Source organism: Fukomys damarensis, unplaced genomic scaffold (assembly GCF_012274545.1).
Source record: "Fukomys damarensis isolate Sample0158 unplaced genomic scaffold, DMR_v1.0_HiC HiC_scaffold_22, whole genome shotgun sequence".
Classification (NCBI taxonomy): domain Eukaryota; kingdom Metazoa; phylum Chordata; class Mammalia; order Rodentia; family Bathyergidae; genus Fukomys; species Fukomys damarensis.
Window position 1 is genome coordinate 21,937,286 of NW_022900934.1, and position 17,394 is coordinate 21,954,679.

Here is a 17,394-nt window from a genome sequence, read left to right on the forward strand (position 1 = left end):
GACAGACTGCTCAGCTGGACAACATAACAGGGCAGCCAAGGTGCCTGTGAAGCAGTAATGATCTGTCAGGCCTGCATGTCAAGACTGACTACACAGTCTGTAAGTGTCCCTGAAGAGCAGGATGTCTCGGGCAAAGAGCAGCATAACTAAAAAAAATAAAAAACACAAAAAACCACAGTGGCCACTTACAAAGCACTTATTAACTACTAGGTGCTTAAGAACCTCAGTTGTTCCTGCAACCACCACACTGCCTAAAATTATAAAGCAGTAAACAGCAGGAAAAAAATGTATGAGTTTTAGGTTTATTGGGCTCTAAGACCTATTAGATTATCTCTTCGAAAGGCTGGAAAAACAACTTGTTGCCTAATATATATGCCATGAATATGAAACATGGCTGGATGTAACAAATCAGGCATGTCTATGTGCAAGACTCATCTTAAAGGCACGAAAGACAGAAGGTAAGAGACCCATCTGGCCAAACAATTCATACCTCAATCTCCTCCACAATGCTCCTCAGGTCAGCCTGCTGGGACAGATGGGACGCTGTCTGCAGAGCCTGGACTGTTCTAAAAGGTAAAGAAGAGAACACCAAAGACCAAGAATTTGTTAAGTTTATAAGGATATGCTTTATGGAGACTAGAGATCGAATCAAGGTGTATTTGGAATCCCCGATGTGGTATAAGACACTACACTGGGCCAAAACTGGCTGCTTATTAATCTATTTTTCTTCCTCAAGATAAAAGAGACTGTAGAATCTATGTTTATAGATTGATGGGTAGAATTTAGGGTAACTTTTCTGAAACCAGTAATGTGACACAAAGATGAAAAACATTCAGTCAATGTGTACTGAAAACCTGAGTTATATCTGTGCTACCATCATCCTGCTGGGAAATCTGAATGTCACTCATCTTTCACACAGTAAGTATGATGAAAAGCACAGAAGACTTGGTCCTAAACCATAGTTTATTCTTATTTTCTTATTTCTTTCTTATTTGACCATTTTCTAAAGTACTTACAGTATTCGTCAAAAATTCAGACATTTAAAATTCCTATAGCACCTACCTTTATAATTGCTTTCCAAGTTACTTAAATTTAATGATGTATGTGTACATCTTTCTTTGAGTATGTACAACTGTGCTTCATTCTCAATGGCATATTATGTATTATACTGCCTAAATATACCATCATTTATTCACTTCACCTCCTAATGACAAACTATTTTTTTTAAATGAAGCCTTATAATGTTATAAGGGACAACCTTTATCCATATATATAATTTTTAAATCTATTAAGGTGAAATTCACATAAACAAAACTGACCATTTTAAAATAATACAGTGGCACTGACAACATTTACAAAGTTGTATAGCTACTATCTACCTAGATTCAAAACATTTGCATCAGCCCAAAGTAAAACCCTGTACCCATTAAGGAGTTTCTCCTCATTCTGCTTACCCCCAGACCAATCTATGTTCTGTCTCTAAGGTTTTACCTATTCTGGATATGTCATATAAATGGTATCATACCATGCATGACCTTTTACTTCTGCTGCTCTCACTTAGCATAATGTTTCTGAGACTCACATGTTGAAGAATGTATCGATACTTTTTTTGCATAGCTTTTCAGACATTTTTGTCCACTTGTGAGCGCACGCTGTAAGATAAACTTTTTAAGATGGAATGTGGTAAGTATGTATGCATATGAATTTTTTTTTATTAGATTCTATTCTCTAATGCAGTTAGGAAAATACAAATGGTGGATCTCAGGGTGACCTGAGGAAAGCTGAAGCCCCCTGGTGGTCACACAGTCTGCTGCTGAGCTCACACTGGTGTCTTAATTCCTAAGAGATAGCTGGGCCCTCGTGGAAACCGCCACTTCTCTAGTCAATGTATCAGTGAATGTAGAGCAAGAATCGGTCTACTTATGTTGAGATCATAACAATTCAGATTCCCTCCATGGAACACTAATTCCATTAAGATGACAGGCTGGGAAGCAGAGGAGTTACAATTCATGGAGAAGCCCCATGAGCAGTCAACGACTCCTATGGGACGCTCGTTATCACAATGCACCTGAGAAACTGAAACATAAATTTTCCAAAAAGATAAAACACCCACATCTGCCCATGATAAATGCTGGCTTCAGAAATAAGTGTTAAGGCTGTCTAGAAAGAACTTTTCAATTAAAATATTGGTTTTCTTTTCTTTGGAATGATAGAGTGCTGTGTGAGGTAAGAATCTCACGAGTTTTAGAATTAAATTAATCCACTTAGCTTTAGAAAAGTTTTGTTACTGACTCTAATTATTTACTCCCCAGCCAGTAATTTCTTTCTCTCTGGAGTACTATTTTCAAACATTAAGAAAGCAGATCTTGTCTTGATGATATACAGCAGATGATTCAGAGAAATTGGTTTATGAGCAAATTGCACTGACATCTTTTCAAATGGTTCATTCAAACTTACAAATATCCTTTCAAGACAGACTTACAAATATGTATTTCCTAGAATAACTCTACTTAAATACAAAAGACTCATTTCAAAATGTCCTAGTTTATATCAGATTTCCCTAAATAGGACAAATTAGTAGTAGTAAAGTAAAAAGTATCCTACCAGTATCATCCTCACAATAACCCTGTGAGAAAGATACCTTTCTCTAGGTTTTACCTGTGAAAACACTGAGGCTCTGGGTGGTTTGAAAATGGTTCTATTTGATCTAATGCATGAGTGCTTTCTACCTATAAGCTTTCAAAAGCCAACAGAAACAGAAAAGTACAGTTTCAGCATTTATTAACTTTATTGGGCACATTCTAAGAGCACTGTAAATAAAGAAGCTTAGGATGTAATATAGAAATAACTATAGAGCTGGGTATGGTAATGCACATGTGCAATCTCAGTTCCAGGAAGCAAGGCAGGAGGATCACCACAAGTTTAAGGCCAGCCTGAGCTACATAGTGAGTTCAAGGCCAGCCTGAACTACATAGCAAGCCCTTGTCCCCAAAAAAAGAGAAAGAGGAGGAAGGGGAAGAGGAAAACGAGGAAGGGGGTGGAGTAGAAAGGAAGGAAGCAAGGAAGTATCTGGCTCCATAAGAAAGGAACCTAAGAAAAAAAAGCCTTCTTAGGAAAGGACTTCAAGGAACTGGCACTGCACTAGGCTATTCACATCTATTATTTTACTTCATCCTGACATCTGCTCTGTGATATAAGAATTACTGGTTCGTTTGGCAGCAAGGACCAAAGAAGTTAGTAACTTGCCCAAAGTTACACAGCAAGCAAGGAGGGAAGGGAACACAGCTGATATTCAAACCCAAGCCTGGCTCTAAAGCAGGTGTACTTTTCTGGTACTTCTTCCTATTCTGGGTTTTTGAGGAAGATTTCTCTTTGTGCTTGAAGGGAAATGGAAAGGTTTTTTCCTGCAGCGAGTAACATCAGAACAAGGTACTGACAGTGATATTATAATAGGTCATGGTAGTAATTGGGGAAGCATTCCATCCAAAGGGATTATGAGAAAAAATGTGAGCTGAAAACAAAGGACTGCAAGGGCCAAGTGCTGGGTAAAACACCTACAGAACATCAGCTCTGGGAAACAACCGGTCCCAAACCTCTGATTACTGGCCTTGTGAATACGAGTAGGGGGTGAAAGTGACAGAGAAGGCTAACTGAACCCTTCCCTTAACAAAGCTTCAATATTAGAGATAATCTGGTTGTTAGGAAAAGAAAAGGCAGCGGGGTGGTACTGGTAATCTCACTGTTCAGAAAGGGGGAATTGGTGTCACCAACCTCTAGCTAAATAATCAACACTCTCCAGATACTCCACACACTCTTCAGGGGTTGCAATTAAATGGGGACACATAGAAAAGAACGAAAAACAATTAGTGTTTTAAGTGAGGAGTTTAGTGTTAAAGGAAAAAAATATATACAGTATGTCGTTACTTTTGTTTGTTTTTTATTTTTGAGACAGGGCCTTGATATGTAGTTCAGGCTGGACTTGAACTCACTAAGCCAGGCTGGTCTTGAAATCTCTGCAATCCTCCTGTCTCAGCCTCCTGAGTGCTGGGATTATAGGCGAATGCCACTACACCCAGCATTATATCACTACTTTTAAATTTAGCAAACACCCTAAAGTGAATTACAGCTTCCTACATCAGCCCCTGTACTGGGGATTGACCCCAAGGCCTTTGCACTGAGCTATATCCCCAGCCCTTTTTAAAATCAATTTTGAGGCAAGATCTCTAGTCGCTAAATTGCCTGATCTCAAAGTTGTAATCCTCCTGAATCAGCCTCCCAAAGTGCTGGGATTACAAGCATGTGCCCATTTACAATAATAAGGAAAAGCTAGGACACACTGTAATTTGAGCTACTCAAGAGGCTGAGGCAGAAGGAACTCAAGTCCCAGGCCAGTAGATGTGGCTCAGTGGTGGACTACCTACCTGGCATGCAATAAGGCCCTGGGTTCAATCTTCAGTATGGCAAATAAGCAAATAAAATAAAAAGTTGATAATCAGGAAAGTTGCTCAAAGCTCCTTTCCTAGATGCTTCTCCTCAGGCTACTCCTTTTGAGAACAGCAGAGCCTGCTTCCTAGAGTACTCTATCCTCTAAGTGCCCAATACTCCCACCAGATAGTACGTCTCACAACTCCGAGAGAGCCCACATCTCACTGCCCAGCCAAGCCTCAAAATCAGATGCATGTAGCCTAGACCTTATTCTTTTAGTCACTGACCCTTGCTCTAGCCCTCTAACCTCAAAATGCAGCTGCCTCTCTCCACAGCCATGAGTTCACAATGACTAAATACTTGCCTTCTGCCTTCTGGCCTGCAGAAGACAGTATCTATGTGAGCACACAAGGATAGGGGCCTTACTGCCTTAGTGCAGTGCTGTGTCTGCTGTGTCTGGGAGAGTACCTGGCACACAGTAGGTACCCAGGGAACATCTGCCATACCAGTGAATGAACCCTCTCAGAATAGGATTCAACTCAAAGGAAGCCAAAGAAATCACTCAAGTTGACAACTCACGCCAGCACAGTTTCCTCCTTGCCAAGACGAGTGGTAAGGGCACCAAGTGCTTCCTGGGATGCCACGGGAAGGCCAAAGCCACTAAGGGCTGCAACTGCATGGTAGATCTGGGTAACAGATGAGTCTTCACTGACAGCTGCCAGAAGCAGATCTTTGGTCTCATTTGAAAGAGTGATCTAGGAAAGGAGTGGCACACAGAGTTTTAGAAAATTCTAGGAATCTGTGGCAGCTGACAAGTCACACTCAACACGTGATCACCACTTCTCTAATCCCTAGACCCAAGAATTAACTATTCAAAAACCTCAGCATTACCCCTTTTAAAAAAGACTGACAAGTTTCTTATCTACCTATACGGTTCTCCCATGTTCAATAAAATGATCTGGAATTCTCAGGTAGGGGTACACTTAGAACATTTCAAAATGCTAAAAGGGACGTGGAAAGAAAAACTCAAGGCCTCTTCAAAGACATGAAACAACTGCAGGATAAACTTAAACTCATGAAAAGTGAAAACTTAGGGGGAAAATATTAGACTTTCTTAACGAGAAAAAGAACCATAGGAATGGAATTCCCACTCACACCCATGGAGCCTCATTTTTAAATGAAAAATAATAAGGGTGTGGGTATGGCTCAGTGGTAAAGCACTTGCCTAGAATGCAAGAGGCCTTGGGTTTGTCTCCCGACACCCCGCCCCAAAATAATAATGATGTAACATAGCTTCCCCCTTTAAAAATGCAATTTACAGTTTAAAGTAAATATCAGTGTAGAAATCTGGACTCACCTCACACCCTGAAAGGACCTGGCTGGACTGGGCCGCATAGAAGAGGGAATCCACATTGCTGGGATCGAGGTTAGATTTGATGAAGGTGCATGCTTTCTAAACAAGGGGGAATGTCAGTGTTAAGCAATGACAGTGAAAAAGCAAATATAGTTAGGGTGATACATAAAATTGTAAGCCATCTTCTGATGCTTGAAGTATGAGCTACACAGACTGCACATTTTAGGTATTTATTTTATACAGGACATTGAATTGCAAATTGCTAACTTCACATAAAGAGTAGCACACCTGAGGGCACACTATTCCTAATTCCCAAAGAAAGGAACAAACCACCTTACTGATCCCTGCTCCAGCTCTGACCTGTGCTGGGTGTTTTTTATGTTCTTCTTTTTAAGGAACACAAAGATCTTTTGTAGGTATTATCAATACCTCCCTTTAAAAGAAAAGGGTCTTGGAGTTGGTAAGTAACCTGTGGGAGATAGTACTGGTGTCTCTTGAGATGTCTCTATAGCCAAATCAGACTCAATAAAGCTAAAATGATCATAAAGTCTTCTTCTTCTTCTTTTTTGAGACAAACTCACTAAGTACTTCAGGCTAGCCCAAGCTCACCATCGAGCCCAGGCTGGCCTTGAACTTGCAGCCACCCTTACTACAGGTGTGTACCACCACGCCATTTATAACTTTCTTTTTTTACCAGAACTTCAAGGCTCAAAAAAAGGCATTGTGGGCATCGGGGATTTAGCTCAGTGGTGCTGCCACCTGCCTTGCAAGTACAAGGTCCTGAGTATGATGCCCAATACAAAAGAAAAGAAAGAAGAAAAGAATAGGCATTGTATCCAGCTACCCAAACCAGAAACCGAGGGATCATTCTTGACTGTTTCTTTCCCACCAAGCCTACCAAATCGACCTCCTTTCCAATTTTAAACTCCAATGCAATCTTTTGGCTCTGACACTATCTCAAGGCAGCTCCTTGCCATTTCCTAACTAATCCCAAGCCGTGCAATAAATTCTACACACTGCTACAAAATACACATGTGCCCTTGTTGCTTTACCATTAAAACCTTTTGGTGGTTCCCCATTTCTCTCAGATAAGACACCATGTTTCTGACGCAGCATGAAGTGCCAGCTTCATCACAGCAAACTTTCTGCACCAGAGTGTCACTGCCCAGCTGGGCCATGCCTGTGTCATTTGATGCTTCAGTCCTGCCATGCCCCTGCAGCCATACTCCTTTCCCTGTCCTTCCTATGAGCCAAACCAGGTACTGCTTTGGTCTCTGCTCACACACACCTCTTCCACAAAGCTTTTGCTGGGAGTCACCCAGGACAGGACAGGTGCCCTTCCTCTCCAGCACTCCTTTTTTTATGTAGTTGAGACAGACCTGGAACTTACTATGTAGCCCAGGCTGGTCTTGAACTCACAGTGATCCTCCTGCCTCAGCCTCCCGAGTGCTGGGATTACAGGCGTGTGCCACAGCACTCCTGAAGCACTCACCATGCTGTCCAAACCACCTCTTCAGCGCTAGTCACCCGAGCACTGAATGCCATCATAGAGCCTGGAGTAGGAGTGCAAAACAAAGCCCCCACAACGTCTACCCCATCAAGCTCCACGAAACACTATTTGATAGTTAGATTGCTGAACAATTTGGTTGAAGTAATCTAAAATTCAGCTATTCAAAATTACATGGCAAAAAAAAGAGCTGAAAGTGGTGCTCTTGGAGGACATGGAGCACAGCAGGGTGGGCCAAGAAATGGTTTGTTGCATTTTCTAACAGCTATTCTGTATTATGTGATGTTCTACTGTGTGCACTTGTTACTTAAACCAAAACACTTTTTAAAAATTTTATGAATAAAATATGAGTGTCAAAACAAACAAGTTTCAATTAGAAGTTTGAAAGAAGCCTGAAGGTGAAAGAAAACAAAATACTTCATCTTGCATAAACCAGGGAATCTGAAAAGGAAGGAAATTAATCCAGCCAAGGAGCCCTCTCAAGCGAATGTGGGTAGACTGAAGAGTAGAGCTTTGCTGCCCTCTGGTGCTTCAACAATGGAACCACAGCACCAAAACCCCAAACCAGTGATACAAACCTTTTTTTTGGGTACCAGGGATCGAACTCGGGACCTTGTGATTTGCAAAGCAGGCGGCAGCACCACTGAGCTAAATCATCCCAGGCCCAATAGGAACCTTTTAGAGCTTTCATGACATTAAACAGCCAGCTGCAGCATGCACACTATGGTTGCCACCCCTGCTTCACTGCTACCTCTTTCTGAGTACTTAAAAGGTCAGATAAGCCCGGTGTAGTGGCATACACCAGTAATCTCAGCACTCTGGGAGGCTGAGGCAAGAGGATTACAAATTTGAGCCCAGCCTGCGAAGTTTAGCAAGACCCTTCTCAAAAATAAAAAAAGGGTCAGGGATTTATTTAGCTCAGTGCAAACAAAGGTCCTGGATTCAACCAGTACCACATACAAAGTTCACAAAGCCAGGCACAGTGCTTCATGCTTTCGTCCCTGCAATTCAGGAGGCTGGAGCAGGATAGCAAGTGTGAGTGAGGCCAGTCTAGCCACTTGGTGAGATCCTGTCTTAAAATAAAAAATAAAAAGGTCTGGTGATATAGTTTAGTAGTAGAACATCCTGAGTACGTTCCCAGATATCACAGCAGCAACATCAAACAAAAAAGTCACACAATGCTCTAAGTGCTTTATGTGCAACTCTCATCCAATCTCCAAACAATTTATGAAGGCACACTTATTACAGACCAGAAAACTGAGGTAACAGAGAGGCTAAGTAACTTATCCGAGGTTACTTGTTCAGCTTCCACTAGGAGAACTCAAATTCAACCCCAGGCAACCTAGCTCCAGCCTGAGCTATACAACCTCTCTCAAAAAGACCACTAAAAATGATGTGTTCCTGAGTAAAACTGGCATCAGGCTTACTCTAACACTTTGTAAAAACAATCAAGGTAAATGGTACCAGTATTCACTTGCTTCAAAACCCAAGATAATGACAGTACAGTTTGAACAGAAGCAGGAGTGGGAAAAACTCACAAAACGTGCTACAGCCAGCACTCCGGGGGGTAAGCAGCTCTGCCCCTGGCCACCCTCCTGTGTTCCAGGGAGGCCGACAATGGCTCCCTATCCTCCACTCTCATCTCTCTGTGCCCATAATACACCAGTCATCCCAACAGCCTCTCTAGTAATGAACCGCAGTGCTTCCCTCCACTCTTCTTCCCTGCAACTCCCTGAACCTTCATCAGAGACCAGATCCTGCACGAAAGACAACACACGGTTGCTACCTGCCCACCCTCTCCTTCGTTTTCCCCATGAGCAGCTTGGTCTCCACATGTGTTACCTGCCACACCTGCCCAGGCCTCTGCTGCAGCTGCACAGACACCTGACTCAGGGCCCAACAAGAGCAGCACAGCAGGCCTCTGGGCTCTGGACAGGACACTTTATCTTTTCAACTCCCATTATCTTATCAATTCAACTTCTCTCTCTCAACTTGAAACTCAGAATGTACCAGAAAATTCAAGATTACTCAAAATTATTTATTTTAAAAGAAAACTTCCCTTAATCCTTTTTGCCTACCAGTTACTCTCTCTTCCAACACAGCTACACTTCCCTCGAGAGTTGCCTGTACTTAAGACTTTATTAACTCACCACCATTCATTCTAATCTGGTTTCTGTTCCCATTGTGCCTCAGGGAACCTTCAAATAAAGGATATTTTCCAGTGTTCAGCCCTTCCGTATTGGACAGATGGCTCACTTCCTCATTCTGAAACATTAGTTCCTGTAGGCTTCCAGGATCCCATCACACACCCCTGGTTATTTCTCCTTCCTACTTCTCCAGCTCTTTTGGAATTGCACGCTCTGCTGTCTGCTCATCCAATTCTGCAGTGTTCCCCATATCCAGGCCCAATTTCATCCCATTTCGCTCTTTCCAGAACATCTATGCCGACGATCCTCAGTTCTGTACCTCCAGCCCAGACTACACTTACCAGCCGCTTATGTGACTCCGCAGCACTTCAAGCTCAACATAGCAAAGGCAAAATCCATGTTCTTTCCTGTACAATCCTAATTACCTTCTGGTACTCCTGCCTTACGGAACAGCCTGGCCATCCATCTGTGTGGCAAAAGCTGAAAATTTAGGTGTCATTCTTTGTTTCCTTTCTGCAGTCAGTCTCGCTCCACAGCCCCTGCCAGTCTGTCTTCCACAAAGCAGGAGAGAAATCTTTCCAAAATCATAAGATGCCACTCACTGTTTAAAATCGACTGCTGTTTGGGAAAAGATCAAAACCCTCTGTGCAGGAGCCAAGGCCTCACTGCTGTCCCACACACACGCTGATCAACACACAGCCCCATCCAGTCTCGAATGTAAGCTGCTCTCTCTCCCACACAGGTCCTTTGCTCAGGCTGTTTCCTCTGCTTGCCATCTCTTCCCTCCCAGGCCTCCCAGTTAACTCCTACTTTCCATTTGGAATTTAGATCAATTACACCTTCCTTCATTTTATAAATAGCCTACCACATGTCACATGCTGTGCTAGGCACGGGGATACACAGCAAATAAAATGGTCCAGCTCCTGCCCTCAAGGAGCTATAGCCTAGGGTGAAGCACAATGAGTTTTAAACTCAACCATGTCTTTGGGAAAGCCTCCCGGACCAATCACTGTCCTCTCTTTTATACCTATGAAGCCCCCTATTTATAGCAGCACATATCCCACCTTCATGAAGCTGTTGTTACAAACAGTCACGCATGCATCTGATTACACGATCGGTGCCTAGCTCTACCATTAGACAAAACACTCCAAGAGTACAGGAACTTTTTTGTTGTTGTTTTTCAACACTAAACCTCCAGGGCCTAACAGCGTGCCTAGTGCCTAGCAGAAACTCACTGCATACTGAATGACGCAGCAAGGGGCCAGCACAGATGGTAAGGTCCTTCTGCAAGGTTGTGACAGAGTGAGTGCCAGCTCCCTTCACCGGACTCCATAGAACTTTCACCATGCCAGTGTGTGTGCCTCCTATTCAGTACTGTTAGGGTAACTGTCTCTCACTAGGAGCTCTTGGGTCTTCTCTGCACCTAGCAGAGTCTGGCACATGGCAGATGTTCCATCAGTGATGACTATGTGAAAGACTGTCCTATTTGCTGCCATCCCCAGCAACTATCTCAGCACCTGGCTCACAAATACACTTACTTCTGCTGGATGTGGTACGACATGCTTGTAATCCCAGCACTCAAAAGGCTGAGGCAGGAAGATTGCTGTGAGTTCAAGGCTGGCCTGGACTACATAGTTCAAGGCCAGCCTGAACTACACAGTGAGAGCCTGACTCAAAAACAGAACAAAACACAAATACAGTTAATTTTACATATACCCCCACATGGTACACACTATGCTAAGTACTGTGTGCTTATTATCATATTTAGTCTTTATAACACTCAATAAAGTAGATATTATGCCCAGTCTACAAAGTTCCCAAATGGTATAAATAATCCCTGAACACTGTTTCTTGATTTCAATCATTTGAACTCTACCATCAAAAAATATATATAATATATATCCCAAATATTTATATTTTCATTAAAAGGAATACAATTCCCATTGTTCATCTCATAAAAAGCTGAACAATTTCTATAAAATTATAATTTCAGTAATCTTATTTATGTTTATAGCATATCCAATTTTCCAAATGCAAGATATTCTAAAATCAACTCATTCCATACTTGTTTCCAGAACCACCACGTATTTTCATTAAACCCCACTTCTTCCAGTTTTGCTGCTAAAACTTGAGACATTCTAAAACTCCAAAATTAGCTAAGCATAGTGGTACAGGACCGTAATCCCAGCCCTCCGGAACCTGAGGCAGGAGGATCTTGACACTAAGTTCAAGGTTACCCTCGGCTACACAGGATTCAGGCCACCCTGAACTACATAACAAGACCCCATTTCAAAAAGGAAAGGAAAGCCAGGGATTTAGCTCAGTGGTTCTGCCTCCAAGGTCTTGAGTTCACCTAAGGATCTACCCCTGTGAGTACCACCAACACAGTATACCTAGAAGGTCTGAGGGGATTCTGTCCACTCAGCTGAAAACAACAACAGTTGAGCAGGACATACACCACAACATGAAATGACAGTACGAAAGACTTGCTCTCAGCAGATTTAGTCAGAGTGCACATCTAATGAGGAAATTCAACACTCTAAAACATCCATGTAACTCCTTTTCTTCCATCACTTTGCACACTTAGAGAGCTCTTGTTCCTTACTTCTATTAAACTCAAGTTTATGATTCATTCATTCAACAAATACTCTTTGGTGGGCGAGTACTGGGGATGGAACTCGGGACTTTGTGTTTGCGAGGCAGGCAGCAGAATGGCTGAGCTAAATCCTTGGCCCAACAAATATTCTTTGACCAACCTATGTGTCAGATATATGCTAAGCAGAGGAGACAGTCTGAGAAAAAATAAAATGTCAATCAGTGAATAACAGTTACCACTACTGGCAGGATCTTTATTATCATTGAAAGCGTTAAAAGGTTCCCCACCACTGCACTTCAATGTCATGGCTGGATCTTAAATGTCTTCCAAAGGCCCATACACTAAAGACTTGGTCACCTGTAGGGCTGTAGGGCTCCTGGGAGGTGATGGAACCTTTAGGAGAAGGGGCAGAATGGAAGGACGTTGGGTCATTAGGGACATACCCTTGAAGGGGACATTAAAATGGAGGCCCCTTCTTTTTGTTTTCTGGATGCCATGAAGCAAGCAGCTCTGTTCCACATGCTCCCCACTGTGATGCTCCACCTCATCACAGGCCTAGAAGCCATGAAGCCAACCAACCATGGGCTGTAACCTCTAAAAATGAGGGCCAGGGGCCAGTACCCAGTACAAAAAAAAAAGAAAGAAAGAGCCAAAATAAATCCTTCCTCCTTTTAAATTATTTATCACAAGTTATTTTGTCACAGCAATGGAAATCTGACACACAGTATTACTAATAGGAGTTAATGCTACAACTTATCACACAGCATCATCATACTCACTGTCCTTCACAAAGTGTCTCTTAGTTACTTTTCTTGTTGTTGAGACAAAATACCCAACACCCAAGTTAAAAGAGGAAAGGTTTACTACAGCTCACAGTTAATAGAGGTTTCATTTCATAATCAGCTGGCTCCAAGGCAAGGTGGCACGGCAGAGGGGCATCACAGAGGAGAAACAGTTCATGGCAGGCAGAAGGCAGCCAGCAGAAAAGTAGCCCTCTTTCGGTCCCTAACATTCCATCCAGCCTACATGCCCTTAGGGCGGGTAGCACTAACACCCAGGGTGGGCCTTCCCATTATCCACACCCACAGATATGCCAAGTCCATCAGTGGACTAGTTTAGTAATCACACACCCTTAATCCCAGCTTCACACACTCTAAATACAGCCACCTCTGAAAAGCCCCCCTATGACTGCATGAGGCTTGTACCTTCTAGTAAAATTAATTTAGCTCAAAACTAAGAACACATAGGCATCAGAGTCATCTGCCTTAGTCTTTTAATTCTACCTTTCTGTAGAAAAGTAGTTAAGACTGAGGCAGGAGGATTGCTGTGAGTTTGAGACCAGCCTGGACTAATTAGTAAGTTCTAGGTCAGTCTCAAATACATAGTGAGACCCTGTCTCAAAAAAAACCAAAAAAAAAAAAAAAAAAAAAAAAAAAAAAAGAAAAAAGAAAACGAGTGATGATATCTGCCTCACTGGCTCATTATAAGGAGAGAGTGAAATCATTTCATACCTACAAAAGCCCTTTCACATGGTGGCCATTTATATACATACATATATATATTTTTTTTTTTTTTTGGGGGGGGGAGACAGTCTCACTATGTAGTTCAGTCTGGCCCTGCTGAGCTGTATGTAGTCCAAGTTGACCTTGAAACTGTGGCATCCTCCTGGCTCAGCTTCCTGAGTGCTGGGATTATAGACGTGTGCCACCATGCCTGGCAATTGTCACTTTAATATGAAAAAGTTTTGCTTAATTCATTCTGGTGAATTCAAACACTGCCATGCCAGGAAGGAATAAAACTCAGCTTTTATGAACTTTTTTTCCTTTTTATGGAACCAGGATCAAACTCAGGACCTTGCACTTGCGAGGAAGGCGGCTGCACCACGAGCTAAATCCCTGGCCCTAAGACTGTGATTCTTTAAAGAATGTAAAAAGTATAACAATAATAGTACAAATGATGGGAGTTTAAATAAAAATCTATTGTTATAAAGTTTTTTCAGTATTTACAATACGGCATAATGATTATTCAAAATGTAACATGATAAAGTAATGATACATATTTTTCCCCATAAAGGATACACATAAGTAAAGCTAAATAGCTAATAAAAAGACAAAAGGTCAGGCATGGTGGCACAAGTCTGTAATCCGAGCATGAAGAGACTAAGGCAGGAAGATTACAAAATCAAACCAGGCCTAGGGAACTTAGCAAGGACCTGTCTCAAAAAAAAAAAAAAAAAAAAAAAAAAAAACAAAAAAAACAAACAAGGTTTGGGTACATAGTTCAGTGTGAAGGCCCTGGGTTCAATCCCCCAGTATCATGGGAAAAAAAGAAAAAAGTTGGGCATTGTGACATGCCCATAATCTCAAGAAGCTGAAGCAAGAAGAACACTAGTTCAAGGCCAGCCTGGGCTATACAACAAGCTCAAGTCTAATCTGTGCTACATAGTGAGATTCTGTTTCAAAAAACAGACACAAAACACAAAAATAAATATAGAATATTTTAAATAACTAATCTAAGGTCTGAGGATGTAGCTCAATAGTCGAGTGCTTGACTAGCATGCATGAGGCCCTGGATTCAATCCCTAGCACCAAAAAACAAGCAAACAAACACAGCAACAACAACAAAAACCTAATCTATAAAAGAGGAAAGAAAGGAAAACTAATGAACAAATTGAAAACAAATAACAAAACAGCACAGTATTATACTCAACAGTATAATTACATTAAATATAAGTATAGCAAACTCCCTAGGTAAAAGGCAGAAATTGCCAGTGGATAAAAACAAGTCCCTACTACATATTGATTATGAGAGATAAGTCTGACACCTTACTCTATTGATCCTTCTTTGTTACTAAAAGTTAAACAACCAGACATTACATAACTATTGACAGAGGTACATAGCACGTATTTTTTTGTTGTTGTTGTTATCAGGGATTGAATTCAGGACCTTGTTCTTGTGAGGCAGGTGGCAGAAACACTGAGCTAAATCCCTGGCCCCATATGAAATATTTTTGCCAAGAAAATTGACCATGAATATAATTAAGCTGCAAAGGCTAACTATCACTTTAAAGGAACAAGGTAATATACTAAAAAACATCAGGAAGACACAATCAATCAAAGGCAAATTCTCCAAGACAAGTGACGCAGACTTTTCTACAAGTAAATGGGTAGGGGAGAAGCAATGAGAACTATCAAAGGTGAAAAGAACCTTAAGACATGTCAACAAAATGCAATGTATAAACCTTGTTTACACTGATGTAAACTAACTAAAGATAACTGAACACAGAATGGGGCTGCTAATTTTTTTTTTTTTTTTTTTTTTTTTTTTGGTAGCAGGGACTGAACTTGGGACCTTGTACTTGGGAGGCAGGCAGCAGAACCACTGAGCTAAATCCCCGGCTGGGGCTGCTAATTTTGATGGATGAAATAAAGGAATCAGCCTGCCTTGGTAGCGCACACCTACAATTCCACAACTATGGAAGGCTAAGGCAGGACTGCAAATTCAAGACCAGCTTGGTCAAATTAGTGAGACCCTGTCTTAAGTAAAATAAAAAATAAAAAAGGGCTTGGGCTGTTGCTCAGCGGAAAGGTCCTGCTTTCAATGCCCAAAACCAAAAAAAAAAAAAGAAAGAAAAGAAATAAGAAAAGATTGACATTATTGTTAAAATAAAAGTTCCTATTAAGAGATACAAATAAAATAATATATCTGATATTTGCTTTAAAATACTCCAGTTGCCAGCCATTGAGGTGTGTGCCTGTAGTTCTAGCTACCGAAGGAGGCTGAAGCACGATGTAGGAAAAAATGAAGCTCAAGATGGCTACACTGTAGTTCAGGTTCTGTGTGTGTGTGTGAGTGTGTGTGTGTGTGTGTGTGTGTGCGAGAGAGAGAGAGAGAGAGAGAGAGAGAGAGAGAGAGAGACAGAGAGAGAGAGATATTTCCAGAGGATAGAAGTCTGAGGACAGAAGTCCTAAATCAGTGGAATTCTAGCAATTCTAGCAGAGGAGCACCTCACAATCTCCACGTAAATAACTTATATAACCAACACTGATATGCCACATGGCTACTACTGTGTACTTTTACTATAAATATGGACTGCCCTGAGGGCTGGCTGGGGGAGACTGCTGCAAGTGTGTGCAGCTAAAAAGAGATGGACCACCTTAAGCGGCTGGGCAGATAAGGTAAGTTGAGTTGAACAACTAAATAAAGTTGTCTACTCAGTCTATGGCTCTGTGTCTCTTCTTTGGGCTGCCCAAAGTGAACCTCCAAGGTCTGAACTGGTGACCAGTAGTGCAGTAGGATTCACTGCAGCCTAGACCATGGCAAACACCTCATTAAGAGGAGACAGCTCAGCAAAGAGTTAAAAAAAGAGACATATACTGTTTGTAAATTGTGTCTAAAAAGAATTTATGCTGAGGAGATAAAAGAACTTACAAACAGTTTGGGGGCTGTACTAAACTGCTTCCATCAAGAAGGCCCAGGGGTTGCAGGGTGTGGTGGCACACACCTATAATCCCAGCACTTGGGAGGCTGAGGCAGGAGAATTGCTGTGAGTTCAAGACCAGCCTGGGCTACACAGTGAGTTCCAGGTCAGTCTCAACTACATAGTGAGACCCTATCTCAAAAAAAACAAACAAAAAAAAGAAGGCCCAGGGGTTGAGGATATAGCTTAGCGGTACAGCACCTACCTGGCAAGCACAAAACCCTGAGTTCAACTGGCAAAGCCATAAATATAAAGAGGGGCAGCAGGGCAGGGACAGGAGCAGAGCCAACTCCCAGGGCTTGGACCCGAGTATGAAGCTTACTCCAGAGCCACAGCAGGAATCTAAATCCCAGTCCAAGTCAGAGCCAGAGGCAGGGGCTATGACCAAGCCAGGGCCACTACAATAGAAGCAGCACATTGGGCTTGAGACTACATGCTGATAGACTGGCTTATAACAGACTCCAGAGAACTGCCAGAGAGCATGAGTACACAGAATGGATGGAAATCATGTAAGAGCTGGACATGGGACAGTCACTGATGGGCATAGCCAGTGGGGCTTGGAAGAAGCTTGACTGAGGCTGCTGGAACAGGTTGAACTGGCAGTCACCAAAGCCAGGAGGCGGATCTAGAGTTGGGAATGAGCCCAAGGCCAGGAGAGGGAAGCCACAGTACAGTTACGGGAGATGCTGAGGGGCACAGAAAGGAAAGAGGAGTTCAGGCCATAAAGAAGCAGGAGCCCAAGAAGACAGAAAACTGCCAAATGATGTGCTGGTAACACTTTGAAGGCAATTACACTCTGATCAGCAGTTTCCAAAGGGGAAGGCTCCCTAGAGAGGCTCAGTCCATACTTGCACCATACACTTGCAAGACTACATTGCCCCTGCA

General features: G+C 42.2%; 1 protein-coding gene across 2 annotated transcripts in view; it reads right to left on the minus strand.

The window, feature by feature from the left end:
* Rpn2 (ribophorin II) overlaps positions 1–17,394 on the minus strand; it is a 61,917-nt gene that overhangs the window by 37,502 nt on the left and 7,021 nt on the right. For both annotated transcript variants that reach the window (XM_010640025.2, XM_010640024.2), the window contains exons 3-5: positions 5,783–5,878; positions 5,005–5,180; positions 491–566 (exon numbers count right to left, since the gene is read on the minus strand). In XM_010640025.2, the coding sequence (XP_010638327.1) occupies positions 491–566; positions 5,005–5,180; positions 5,783–5,878 (348 nt within the window). The remainder of the gene's footprint in view (positions 1–490; positions 567–5,004; positions 5,181–5,782; positions 5,879–17,394) is intronic.